Here is a 13883-nt window from a genome sequence, read left to right on the forward strand (position 1 = left end):
GGTGTGAAATGGTACCTCATTGTGGTCTTGATTTGCATTTCTCTGATGAGTGATGTCGAGCATCTTTTCATGTGTTTGTTAGCCATCCGTATGTCTTCTTTGGAGAAATGTCTATTTAGTTCTTTGGCCCATTTTTTGATTGGGTCGTTTATTTTTCTGGAATTGAGCTGCAGGAGTTGCTTGTATATTTTTGAGATTAGTTGTTTGTCAGTTGCTTCATTTGCTATTATTTTCTCCCATTCGGAAGGCTGTCTTTTCACTTTGCTTATATTTTCCTTTGTTGTGCAGAAGCTTTTAATTTTAATTAGGTCCCATTTGTTTATTTTTGCTTTTATTTCCAGAATTCTGGGAGGTGGATCATAGAGGATCCTGCTGCGGTTTATGTCAGAGAGTGTTTTGCCTATGTTCTGCTCTAGGAGTTTTATAGTTTCTGGTCTTACATTTAGATCTTTAATCCATTTTGAGTTTATCTTTGTGTGCAGTGTTAGAAAGTGATCTAGTTTCTTTCTTTTACAAGTGGTTGACCAGTTTTCCCAGCACCACTTGTTAAAGAGATTGTCTTTACTCCATTGTATATTCTTGCCTCCTTTGTCAAAGATAAGGTGTCCATATGTGTGTGGATTTATCTCTGGGCTTTCTATTTTGTTCCATTGATCTATATTTCTGTCTTTGTGCCAATACCATACTGTCTTGATGACTGTGGCTTTGTAGTAGAGCCTGAAGTCAGGCAAGTTGATTCCTCAAGTTCCATTCTTCTTTCTCAAGATTGCTTTGGCTATTCGAGGTTTTTTGTATTTCCATACAAATCTTGAAATTATTTGTTCTAGTTCTGTCAAAAATATCGCTGGAAGCTTGATAGGGATTGCATTGAATTTGTAAATTGCTTTGGGTAGTATACTCATTTTCACTATATTGATTCTTCCGATCCATGAGCATGGTATATTTCTCCATCTATTAGTGTCCTCTTTGATTTCTTTCATCAGTGTTTTATAGTTTTCTATATATAGGTCTTTGGTTTCTTTAGGTAGATATATTCCTAAGTATTTTATTCTTTTTGTTGCAATGGTGAATGGAATTGTTTCCTTAATTTCTTTTTCTATGCAAGGGATTTCTGTGTGTTGATTTTATATCCTGCAACTTTACTATATTCATTAATTAGCTCTAGTAATTTTCTGGTAGAGTCTTTAGGGTTTTCTATGTAGAGGATCATGTCATCTGCAAACAGTGAGAGTTTTACTTCTTCTTTTCCAATTTGGATTCCTTTTATTTCTTTTTCTGCTCTGATTGCTGTGGCTAAAACTTCCAGAACTATGTTGAATAATAGTGGTGAAAGTGGGCACCCTTGTCTTGTTCCTGACTTTAGGGGAAATGCTTTCAATTTTTCACCATTGAGGATAATGTTTGCTGTGGGTTTGTCATATATAGCTTTTATTATGTTGAGGTATGTTCCTTCTATTCCTGCCTTCTGGAGAGTTTTTATCATAAATGGATGTTGAATTTTGTCAAAGGCCTTCTCTGCATCTATTGAGATAATCGTATGGCTTTTATTTTTCAATTTGTTAATGTGGTGAATTACATTGATTGATTTGCAGATATTGAAGAATCCTTTTTAAATTAAATTTATTTTAAATTGAAGGATAATTGCTTCATGAAGGTGTTTTGGACATGAGATTAACATTTCAATCAGTTAACACTTTGGGTACAGCAGATTACCCTCCAGAATGTGGGCAGGCTTCATCTAATAAGTTGAAGACCTTTAAATGAAGACTGAGTACCCCAAAGGACAAGGTAATTCTGCCAGCCCAGTGCCTTGGGGCTCAAACTGTTGTATCACCTCTTCTCTAGGTCTCCAGTTTGCTGGTCTACCCTGCAGATTATAGACCTGCTAGCCTCCACAATGGTGTGAGCCAATTCCTCAAAATAAATCCAACCCTGCCCCCCCTTGCTCCCCCCACACTCCCCATACTGTTCCCTAGCCACTACATCTTATTGGCTCTATTCCTTTGGTGAAGCCTACTAACACAGTGGCTTATAGCACTGTATTTTCACTGGGGTTAATCACATAAACAAATGCACCAGCTTCACAGTGAATATATGCTAGCACTGCCTAAAACAGTTGAATCAAAATTAAATTCAATAAGAACCGAATTATTATTCAGTTGTTGAATAAGAACCTTAATTTTAAATATTACTCAACAGGTCACTTTTTAATGGTCCAAATGCTCACCTACAACATAATTTTATAATAATTCTCATCAGGGTTCATTAGGATTGTTAACAGCCTATCTAATAGATCTGTGGACTTCTGTGGACTGATATCTATTCACCTGAAGACAGCTTGTTCACTGTAATCTTTCAGCAGACAGGCAATGCATTATCCTTTTAGACCAATGTAAATCCTCTGGACTCATATACACAGAATCAATCTAACCCTCATTTTTGGCTTGGTGCCTTGCTTCAGTCTCCCACGAATTTGTACTCACGACTAGGGCTGCTCAGACACAGTGCATGTTCCCACAGCATCAATTAGTTTTCCCCTTCATTAGTAGGTGAATGATGCAGAACTGGAAGTTGCAGTTCCCAGCATGTCAATGCTCTGCACCCAGGTAGCAGCCACCCAATGCAAGCCCATTACTGCAGCTGAAGGCAGCTGGCTGCAAGTGGACACGGTGCTAGACACGATGCCCACTCCCTGGGGTCTTCTTGGCACAAACTGTCCACAAAATGGCCACTTGAGCATACTCCATAATTGTAATGCTCACGAGAGGGTATCATGGCTGAACATTCCCATAAAATGTCCCCCAAAACTAAAACTGAAGAGAGCGGTTGTTTTCAGTATGTGTGGTGGGAAGGAGCACCCAGAATGTGTCATTATCACAAATGTTTCTGCTCGGTTACCTAAAAGTAACAGGTGTGAGTACATTTATGGGGCAACCCTTGAGGGAGCCTATATTCGGGACTGATGCAAGTAGGTATGAGACATAAAGCCTTTGTAGCTATCCAGATCTCTGTAAAAAAAAAAGTTTTACATTCTACACGTTTGCTTTTCTTGTGCTTAAGAAGCATATAACATAAATCTACGTTCTTCACAAAGTTTGATGCGTGCAGTGTTGTTGCCTACATGCCTATTTTCATGCAGATCTGTAGAGCCTTTTCCATGTTGAACAACTGAAGTTCCATAACCCACTGAACAGCAGCTCTTCACTTCCTATTCCCTCGGCCCCTGGCAATCACCATTCTACTTTCTAAAAGTTGTCTACTTTAAATACCTCATATAAGTGGAGCTGTACATTATTTGTCCTTCCGTGACTGGCTTACTTCACTCAGCGTAATGTCCTCAGGTCCATCTGGGTTGTCACATACCGCAGCAATTCCTTCTTTTTGTACAGCTGAGTAATATTCCACTGAAGTATATACCATATTTTCTTTATTCATTCATCTGTCAATGGGCATGTGAGCTGTTTGCACCTGCTGGCCATTGTTACTAGTGCTGCGATGATCACAGGAGTGCAGATATCTCTTCAAAATCCTGATTTCAATTTTTTTGGGATATACATGCAGAAATGAGATTGCTGGATCATATGGCAGTTCCATTTGTACTTTTATGAGGAACCTTCATACCATTTTCCATAGTGGCTGCACCAATTTACATTCCCACCAACAATATACAAAAGTTGCGATTTCTCTACATTCTCACTAGCACTTATAATTGTTTTTTTGATAACAGCCAATAAGTGGCAATTTCCATTGCAATTAAAAGACTTATTTATTTTTAATTGATGGGTAATTGCTTTACAGTACTGTGTTGGTTTCTACCAAACATCAACTTGATCTGTTGCAGTTTTGATCTGCATTTCTCTGATGATTAGTGATGAGCATCTTTTCATCCTCACAAAAATCTTTTTTGACTGAAGGAAAAAATATTCCAATAATGAAAGGATATACCACTATGTTACCAGAAAATATAACCTCTTATCACTAAATTCCCTTATTTTTATTCCATGCCAATTGATTTTTTTCCATGTCTTATATCTATGACAAATACTTTTAGCTTCAAATGACGAGAAGGAAAGACATCAGGGTAAAAGGTGTTTTGGACATCTCAGTGCTTTCAGAGCTCAGCCCTCTTCCCCCAGGGACACACTTATCAGAGCAGTATAACCGGGAGATAGAAAATACTGTACAGTAGCATCTGATGAGCTTGAACTTGGTAACTGGGGAAAGTACAAGAACATGCAAGAGCAAAAAAGAGAGTAAAGATAGACTAGTTTTGAGTCAAAATACTATCCCACAAACTTGGACAGGGAAGAAGCAGCATGGTTAAGGTTCTAAGCTAGAGTTCCATGGAACCACATGTTCACATCAACACGACCTTCAAAGCAAAGATCACATCTGACACTTGAACTTACCAGTGCACGTTCTCAGGCAGGAAACGGGCTGCAAACTGGGAAAAGTATCTTTCCCACTTTTGTGCTCTGTCCTTCACAGAGAACACAAAATTGGAAAATCCTACATAAAATCTGGATATCTTACCATCCTTTGTAAGTTGGCATCAGTGACAACACCAGGCCTACCTCCTGCATGGCAGCATGTGCGTCTATCCTAGCAGATGATGCAGAGGTGGGTACTGGGCCCAACTCCATTCCACCGGGTCGACGTTACCTACCTAACCCCGGAGGCCTTGGTGTCTATGAGCTCCCAGTACATTACATTAGTCACAGTCCACCAGAGGGACTGAGGAGATAATCTGATCAGAGCCGAGAGTCTCTCTTGTTGGAACTGTAACACTAACACGCAAGATAACTGCTCTACTAAAGAGAAGAATAGACTCCCTGAATTTAGTTCATCTGCTTGTTTCCTGACTCCCACTGAGAGCTGGACCCAGAATTTGTGATTTTCCCTCTTCACTACATTCCCTGGTACCATCACCTCTGGAGAAAGAGCAAATGGCCAAGAAACTTTGATTTTTCGACTGGATACAATTTTAAAGCACCCAGTTTCTAGTGCAGTCCCAGGCACACATAGATTACAAAAGTGTTTTAAATGAAACAGTGAATGAATGACATAGGAAAAAGGCAAGAAGAGTTTCTTCTTTGGGCAAATAACAAAAATGATCCTTAAGACCGAGAGCAATTTAAGTTGAACTTCTTCCACAATATTGATATTATGCCTTCAATTTATTGTTTTTTAATTAATTAATTAATTTTAATTGGAGGCTAATTACTTTACAACACTGTAGTGGTTTTTGCCATACACTGACACGAATCAGCCATGGGTGTACATGTGTTCCCCACCCTGAACCCCTCTCCCATCTCCCTCCCCATCCCATCCCTTAGGGTCATCCTAGTGCACCAGCCCTGAGCACCCTGTCTCATGCATCGAACCTGACCTGGCGATCTGTTTCACTTATGATAATATACATGTTTCAGTGCTATTCTCTCAAATCATCCCACCCTCACCTTCTACCACAGAGTCCAAAAGTCTGTTCTATACATCTGTGTCTCTTTTTCTGTCTCGCATATAGTGTCATAGTTACCATCTTTCTAAATTCCATATATATGCGTTAGTATACTGTATTGGTGTTTTTCTTTCTGACTTATTTCACTCTATATAATAGGTTCCAGTTTCATCCACCTCATTAGAACTGATTCAAATGCATTCTTTCTAATGGCTGAGTAATATTCTGTTGTGTATAGGTACCACAGCTTTCCTATCCATTCGTCTGCCAATGGACATCTAGGTTGCTTCCATGTCCTGGCTATTGTAAACAGTGCTGCGATGAACACTAGGGTACATGTGTCTCTTTCAATTTTGGTTTCCTCAGTGTGTATGCCCAGCAGTGGGGTTGCTGGTTTGTTTTATGCCTTCAATTTAAATGACGGACAAGATTGATATGCAATGAAAACCAGGGAAGCTAATGTTTTCCATTTTATATAGTTCTTGAGGATTTCAAGTCCTCAAGAAACAGTATTTCTCCCACTTGATAAACATGTAGTCCTTACTAAAGAAAATATCTCCTATGGATTCCAGAGGTGACATAAACATTGTTTATATCATGTTACTTAACTATGAACAAACATAAACCAGATATAAACTCCTTATCCTTACAGCTCCCAGGCACTTATGTGACCAACACGTTTGGAGAATCAAGGGAGTGAGAATGAGCAACGTTTATTTAATCTGACAAGGGATACTCCGCTGCTGAAACTACAGCCCCAAAGCCAATAGCATCATGGTCCTGGAAGCCTGTGTGCTGCACTCACCAGCCACACTCACAGGATCAAAACCCTGTTCCCCAATCACTTTTCAACTGAGAATGCAGACAACCCAACACTCTGTGTTGCTGGTCACTTTCAATTTACATGGACATATCATCTACACCAGGCCACAGCTGTGCCTTCCTCACCGCCCATGACAAGGAACAGAGTTCTGTGGACGCCACACCACCTTAAACACCACAGAGGCAGGTTCTGAAACAGTCAGTCAAATCTGTCATGTCGCAGTCACCTGCTGCTGCTGCTGCTAAGTCACTTCAGTCGTGTCCGACTCTGTGTGACCCCATAGACGGCAGCCCACCAGGCTCCCCTGTCCCTGGGATTCTCCAGGCAAGAACACTGGAGTTGGTTGCCATTTCCTAGGTGATCCCAAATCTGCTCAAATTAATTTGTTTTATATTATCAGATAATGATAACATAAAATGAAAACAAAATGGTTTAGTCTTCTAAAATTCCCAAGCACACAGGTAAAGACCCAAAGGTCCCCCAATTTGAGAAACTATCTTGCCATGAAATGTCTACATTTTGGAGATGTGCCCGGAGACATTTTTCTGCATTTATTATACTGCATCTCAGCTCCTTTGGGTGTCAAAAACTCCTAGGTATTCAAAAAGGTGATAATAAGCTCCTTGAAGGTCAGGGTCAGGTCTGCAAGGGAGTCTCTCTATTGCCTGGGACACTGGCAGGGACATGAATACTAGGGGAATTAGAGAAAAATGAAAGAAACATGCCTGACCTACTGCATCTATATGTCTTGCTTTAATAAGTCATATGGACGAAGGCCTCAGGAGTTAAAATTCACCTCTCTCTTTTATAATTACTCTGACAGAAGCAATTATAATTTGGAAGACCCCACCTATTTACCAGTTGAAGCAATGAAACTGTTTTTTTTTGAGGAACTAATACCAAAGAAATCATACATGTCATTCCATCATTACAACTTTCCTCTGGGAAACAGTGTTTACTTTCCATTTTATAACCTGATATGAGACTAACAGAGTTAGAAAGGAGCAGCCCAAATACCCATGATAAATTGTCTCTTCCCATTTCTTCCCTCCAACAATAGACTGCAGTCAGGTACAACTAAGCTTTAACAAGCTATATGGGAAGCAAGAAAGTATCCTGTGTGTATTCTCTTAGGAGAAAAATGCAGACATCTGAATCACCTTGGCACCCTAACCTCACCATCATCTAAAGGCTCTGCAATCAGCCTCTACGTTGCCATTCCAGGAAGATTAGCCAAATTTGGCTACTTCTGTTTTACAAATAAAATCAAATCATACAACCTGGGAAGAAATCCAGAAACAGGTTTTACATGCTCAAAGTGATAGGAGTAGCACGACTGAATTTCAACAGTGATTTAGGAGAGGAGTAAATGAAAAGTTCAGGCTAAAAGACAAGCTAGAGGAGTCTGTAGTTATTGGAGAGTAGTCTTCCAATGGCATCCTGTCTTAGGCATTTTACTTGGTACCCACATCATAAGGGCAAAGCAAACAATCTCTCCTCAAAACGTGACAGCAGTGCTTTGAACAGTCAGTGAGATCTGAGTTCAGAGCAGCCCCCTGTCCATATGGCCAAAGCTGGCAGTCCTCTAAGGCTGGGAAGGCCAGAATACCTTTCTGGGGCCAAGAGGCCAAAAAGAAACTACCCTGAGATGAAATTCCAATATCAGAACCAGAAGGGGCCACCACCAGCAAGCAGAGCTCATAAAACGTAAGCCACACAGAGACGCCTGCCGGGCCCAGGAGTAAGGTTTGGAAGGTTCAAGGAAGGGCTGTGGTAGTGACAGACAGGTTTCTCCCACTCAGCAGTAGGGTAATGACACAGATAATTGTGAAAAGAAAAAACAAAAAGCAACAGACAAGCAACAGTTAGAAATAAAGACATATATAATCTATATAGAGACATACAGACACATAAAAATATATAAAATGTATGTATTATACACACGCACAGGTGGGCTTCCAACCCACTCTGGTACCTCAAGGTTAGAGCAAATCTTTATTTCTGGACGAACACTGGACATGACTGGTCACATGAGTGACAGATATGTTTATCTTTAAACACTACAAACACCATCCAAAGCACCAGATGCTCACATATGGAAGATACTTTTAAGAGCTGCACTCAAGCAGAGAAGAGCTAATTTAACTCTCGCACCTCAAGCTGGCTCAGGGCCAGAACCACACTGAGTGGGAAGAGAGGGGAAACTGAGGCACTACCTAATCAGTCATCAGTGTCTCTCCATCTGCCTGCTGGTCTCCTGCCTCCTCTCACCCTGCCCTCCTCACGCTGGGTCTCCAGCCATCTCCCTCTGTTTACCTCTCTCCGTGCATCCCTCTCTCCTCTCCCTTTTTCATCTTGCCAAGCACCACATCATGAAGTGGTGAAGTGGGCTTAGGAAGCAACTGCACTGTTACAAAAGAAGATGATCAAAGCCTTAAAGTGGACCCCAAGAAAGGGAAATGTAAAAGGAAACTATGCCTCTGCCTACTGTAGCTTCGTCCTACAAGTTAAGTGGGATTGGTTGTCAGCCGTTGTATTTCCTCTCCATCTTAGTTGTCATCCTCATAGTTATACAGACATGCTGAAGCAAACTGTTTTGATGATCCACGTGACAGTTCACATGTGGGTGGTTTTCGTTCTTTTCAATTAAATTTCTTGTTTCTAAGTCATTCAACGAAAGACTTCTTCAACACTGTGCATGTAGAAAGGGCACAGACCATGTGGAACAACTGACCACGTGGGTCTAATTTTGGTGCCTGAACAAATCCCACCCTAACCCTGTCTGGCAGGTCATCAGCTGTGCGAACCCTTATTACACCAGAAGCACCCACTTTGGGTCTGCTCTAAATACTGTGGCAAAACTCGTGCCCGTTCACAAGTCCATTGTGGTTTTGGTGCCAGGTGGACCTTTGTGCTTCTGTTTCTGAGAATGTGGGGTTCTAAATTATTAATCAGTCCACAAATGACACTCAAAATTTCTACAGATGGAACTGAGAACACTGAAAAGTTCTGGCTCTGACTAAACAAGAGAGATGAATTCCTGCCATGCCCTCTCCTCGGTCAAATGGTCAATGCATGCATACACACACACACACACGCACGCACTCACGCACCTTGTATCCTTCTCTCCTTGCCAATCTCAGGACACATGAGCTCTCATCAGGAACTTGCAAATAAAGGGAGGGAACCAACAAAAGAAATGAAGAAAATGCATACAGCATGAACTAACTGCATTCTCAGGATATGAAGCAAGGAATCAAAGAACACTGAACAAATATTTATTGAGTACCCACTGTGTAAAAACTTTCTTTTCACCAACATAATGCCTGTGGCCCCAGAAACTGGCTCCACTAGGTGGTTACAAGTCTGTTCTCTGTTTCTCCCCAGACATTCTCTCCTCACTTCATGAATTTTTCTTGGCCTGATGCAACCCTCCTTCTGGAATTCTGTTACATAACTACACTGCCTTGCCTGTTCTGGTTTCACCTGCTGGCTGACCTTGTTCCAGCTTACTAGGAAGTGGCAATGGCTATCCTGACCCTCTGGACCATTTACACCTGTCCACCTCAAGTGAGCAGGTCATGCAGCTACTCGGGACACTTCCCTCCCCAGGCTTGAAGGCAAAGACTCCCGCAGTTTTCGAAGGGAAAACAAACTTATGAGGGTATTAACACATATCCCAGAGACCATTTTTATTCTTTCACAATACAAATTATTTTTCTCTAATATCACAATTATCAATGACAAATTTGCTTAACATTTTCGTCTAAGAGCTTGAATGACCTTTGAAATGGAAATCACCACCACCAGTTTTGCCTCTATAGGAACCAAACATTCCTATATCTGATATCTGTTCTCCTCAAATTGTACATGAATACTCCCCAAAGACAGGCATGGGACAGGGTGCTATCCAGAGGAAGATGGAGTGCCAGGTGGGAAATTAAGGCACCAGGTGAAATGGCACACTCTCCCGGAGAGACAGTTTTTCCTCTGGAAGAAAATATAATATTTTGTGTTAAACCAAGTCACAAGATATTATACAGTAAAATGAACAAATACAAGACTTCTTTTTTGAGATAAAAATTCAAAACTTCAGAGAAAGTTCCTGCTTGCTGGCAGTCTGTTGGGCTATGCCCACAATTTGCAGTGTGCTAAGTCGCTTCAGTCATGTCTGACTCTTTGCGATGCTTTGGACTGTAGCCCGCCAGGCTCCTCTGTCCATGGGATTTTCTAGGCAGTAATACTGGAGTGGTTGCCATGCCCTCTTCCAGGGGATATTCCCGACTCAGGGATCCAACCCCAGTCTTGTGCAACTCCTACACTGCAGACGGATTCTTAACCACTGAGCCACCAGGGAGCCCACAATACGTGGAGTTTCCTGCAAATAATTTTTCCGCTTTTACATGCCCTCTAAGGAAATTTTTGATAAATATTTCACTCACACTATGAACTTGAGGGCATGAACCACGGTCTCCTGCTCTTTGTCTCCAGGGACCTAGCACAGTACCCAAGACAGTGGTTGGCACCAAGGAGGCCCTCAACAATGCTTGCAGAATTAATTTGGCTAAAATAATGACATGGCATTGTCAATAACAACAGATTTTTATCAAGTTTGAATGGGAGAAAGAGAAGCTGAACAGCTATATGAGGAAGTGGAATAGAAGGAACCCAATTTACCCAAACAGTTAATGGCTGCCATAGAAACAATCAGATGAGGCGACTCAGTTTAGTTCTTCAACAAGTACAGGAAGGCAAATATTGTATTTGTTAATCTCACAGAAGGCAGGGGTGGGGCTTAGGACACAAGTCTACCAGGTGACACTGGTGCCATTAAATTTAATAGGTTCTCAAGAATTGGAAAGGCACTGTGATAAGAATAATGCCACCAATAATATTAAGTCCTGGTTGTATCCTGACCTTAACAAGATAATTTTGATCATTTAGAGGCTGAGTCAAATATCTGCTGCTGAGACTTGACAACTCTGAAAAATAGTTTTGTGTGTGTGTGTATAAAATATGGTATGGGTGTACCTTTTCTTATTCTTAATATTATTACCTTTTTAACCTAGCTGGACCCAAACCAAGTTACAGATGGAAGCTGATTCAAAGTATATACATATTTTTTTTTCTATTCAAAGTGTTTTTTTTTAACTTCCCTGATGGAGACACTGCATTTTCACTCATTTATACATAATAGGAAAGATGGGTATCACACCCACTTTCTCTACACAATTCCTCTTACACTGCAGTGAGTCACTTTCCATGCCCAGTATTCCCTGAACTTTTCAAACTGGAGGGAGAAGAAGCTGGGCGGTGGAGGAAGTGAGAACTCCTAGCCCTGTAGGTGTAAGCTGAGAATGAGTGAGCCAGGTCACTGCTGCCTTCTAGAGCTATTTCCTTTCCTCAGTCTTCTGTCTCAGATATGTGAACTGCCAACCAAAATGATGCCTTTCAGATCTTCCCAACAATGACAGCCAGAGACCCATATAATTTCAATGAAAATCCAGAGAGCAGAAAAACATTTTACAGTATTAAGATGTTTGTAGTGCCCAAGGAAGATGTGAGAATGGCTCAAGACATACAATGACTCGAAGCAGAGACAGATGCAAATTAATCTCAGTAAAACCTGAGTATCTTTCCCACCAAGTCCTGAACCTGCAGGGATCCCCCTTTTGCCTGAAAAGTAACTTGATCCTATGCTATTTCTGTCAGAGCTACAAGAGTAGTTTATTGTGTGATTTAATCATTTTATTCTGTGGTATAAAAAGTGAGAGTTTTTCAGTTCACAACATCTGGGATCAAATACTGCTCTTTCAGCAACTGGACAAGTCCCTTAACGTCTTTAGATCGAAATTGCTCCATCGATAAGAAAGTCCACCCCCAAAGTTATTCTGAATATTAAACGAAAGAACTTATAAAGTGTTCAGCACGTAGCAGCGATGAATATTTGTGTGCAGCAAAATAAATGCACACCAAGGTTTTGTTTTCTACGTAGGAGAAAATACCAACAACTACTATAGAGAATGCCAAATTGGCTAGCGGCCCGGGTCACCGCTTGGCGCTACCGCTGCGGGTGCAGCCTGGAGGCCAGGAGTAGGAGCCGATATAATCAAGTCGCCGAGGTTTGGGGAGCACTCCTAAACCAGTGTCTCGGAAGAATCTCCGGACGCTGCGGGTTTCACTCTGGCCTGTGTAACTAACAAAGCGCCCTTTGCAGCTGAGCGGATTCTCGTTCCTTAAAGAGTCTCACCTGGGAAAAGTTAATCAATAAATGGAGACAAGGGAGAGACAGGATCCAGGGGGTCTGCACACTCCGAAGGTAAGGGGAAGAGATGGCAGGGTCCCGGGGAAGACAGGAAACAACACCACCACCTCCCGCCCTCCAAACCACACTCGTACCTGGGGATGAACTTGACCTCGTCCCCGAGTCGCGCCTGGAAGTCCTGCCAAGCCTGGCCGGAGCTCGCCGGGTCCCAGGGAGCAGCCAGAGCCGCTGCCGCGTCCTCGTCGCCCTCGTCCTCCTCGCCGGACCGGGGGTCGGACCCCACCTGGGCCGCGGCGGGCGCGGGCTCTCGCGGCCCCCAGCCCCGGCGCGGACCACCGCGGCGGGCTCCACGAAAGCCGCGCGCGAACTCCTGGAAGGTGATGGCGCCGTCGCGGTCGGCGTCAAGCCGCTGGAATACGGCCTCGGCGTCGGCCGGCCGCACGCGCAACTCCGCGCACAACGCGCGGAACTCCTCACGCTCCAGGCGCCCGGAGCGGTTCGCGTCGCAGGCGGCGAAGACGGAGCGTAGCCGGGCCAGCTCCTCCAGGTCCCCGTCCGCCTCCATCCCGCTCGCGAGGGCTCCGGGGCGCGTGGCCCACCTCGGCTGCGGCGACGGTGGGGAGTCCGGGGCCACCTGCTGCCGCTAGGAGCTGAGGCGAGTTCGGCGAGTCGGGCAGGTTAGGCCACTGGCGCGGACGTCGGGGCGGGGCGAAGCGCCTGAGTGGGTCGGTGCTGTGCGCGCCGACCTGTGCCGGCGCTGCCAGTCCCAGAGCCGTGCGAGCGCGCCTCTGGGCACCGTCTGCCCGCTCAGCAGCGCCTGCCGCTACTGAGAGCCTTGCGCGGCCGCACGCACTGGCCCGGAGGCGCCCGGCTCCGCCCCGCCAGGGAGGAGGAGTGACCTGCTCCAGGTCCCACGCTTTCGCGTGCAGGGTTCTGGAGCCTGGGTTTGGGGCTTCTGGAGTTGGGGGACCCGGTTGGAACTGGGTGGAGGCAGTAGCGTTGCCAGGCCCTTGGCGTAAACAGTGTTTGGTCGGGTAAATCGAGCGCTGGTATGAGGAGCTAACTACTGGATAGAAAGAGGAAAGGAAGGTTAGGGGTAGGAATGCAAATTAGTTAACGTTATGTGTATCTTCCTATTTTCTGATTCTGGAAAATCGGTAAACATCTGTATATCCCAAACCAAAGTGTGAGATTTACCAGAAGACCCCGTTCTCTGATGTTACAGGCTTTCTTTAAAAAAAAAACAAAACCAAAAACCAAAACAAAAACAAAAATCATTTATTTTTGACTGCACTGGGTCTTCGTTGCTGTGTGCTGGCTTTCTATACCTGCCAGGA

At 43.4% G+C, this 13883-nt stretch overlaps 1 protein-coding gene across 1 annotated transcript in view; it reads right to left on the reverse strand.

Moving 5' to 3' along the window:
• Positions 1–13161, reverse strand: part of RASEF (RAS and EF-hand domain containing) — a 79942-nt gene extending 66781 nt beyond the window's left edge. Inside the window, exon 1 of the mRNA XM_040244423.1 lies at positions 12681–13161. Coding sequence (XP_040100357.1) covers positions 12681–13111 — 431 coding nt within the window. The 5' untranslated portion in view covers positions 13112–13161. The remainder of the gene's footprint in view (positions 1–12680) is intronic.
• Between the last annotated feature and the right edge of the window lie 722 nt (positions 13162–13883).

This window comes from Oryx dammah, unplaced genomic scaffold, assembly GCF_014754425.2.
Source record: "Oryx dammah isolate SB20612 unplaced genomic scaffold, SCBI_Odam_1.1 HiC_scaffold_1, whole genome shotgun sequence".
Lineage (NCBI taxonomy): Eukaryota > Metazoa > Chordata > Mammalia > Artiodactyla > Bovidae > Oryx > Oryx dammah.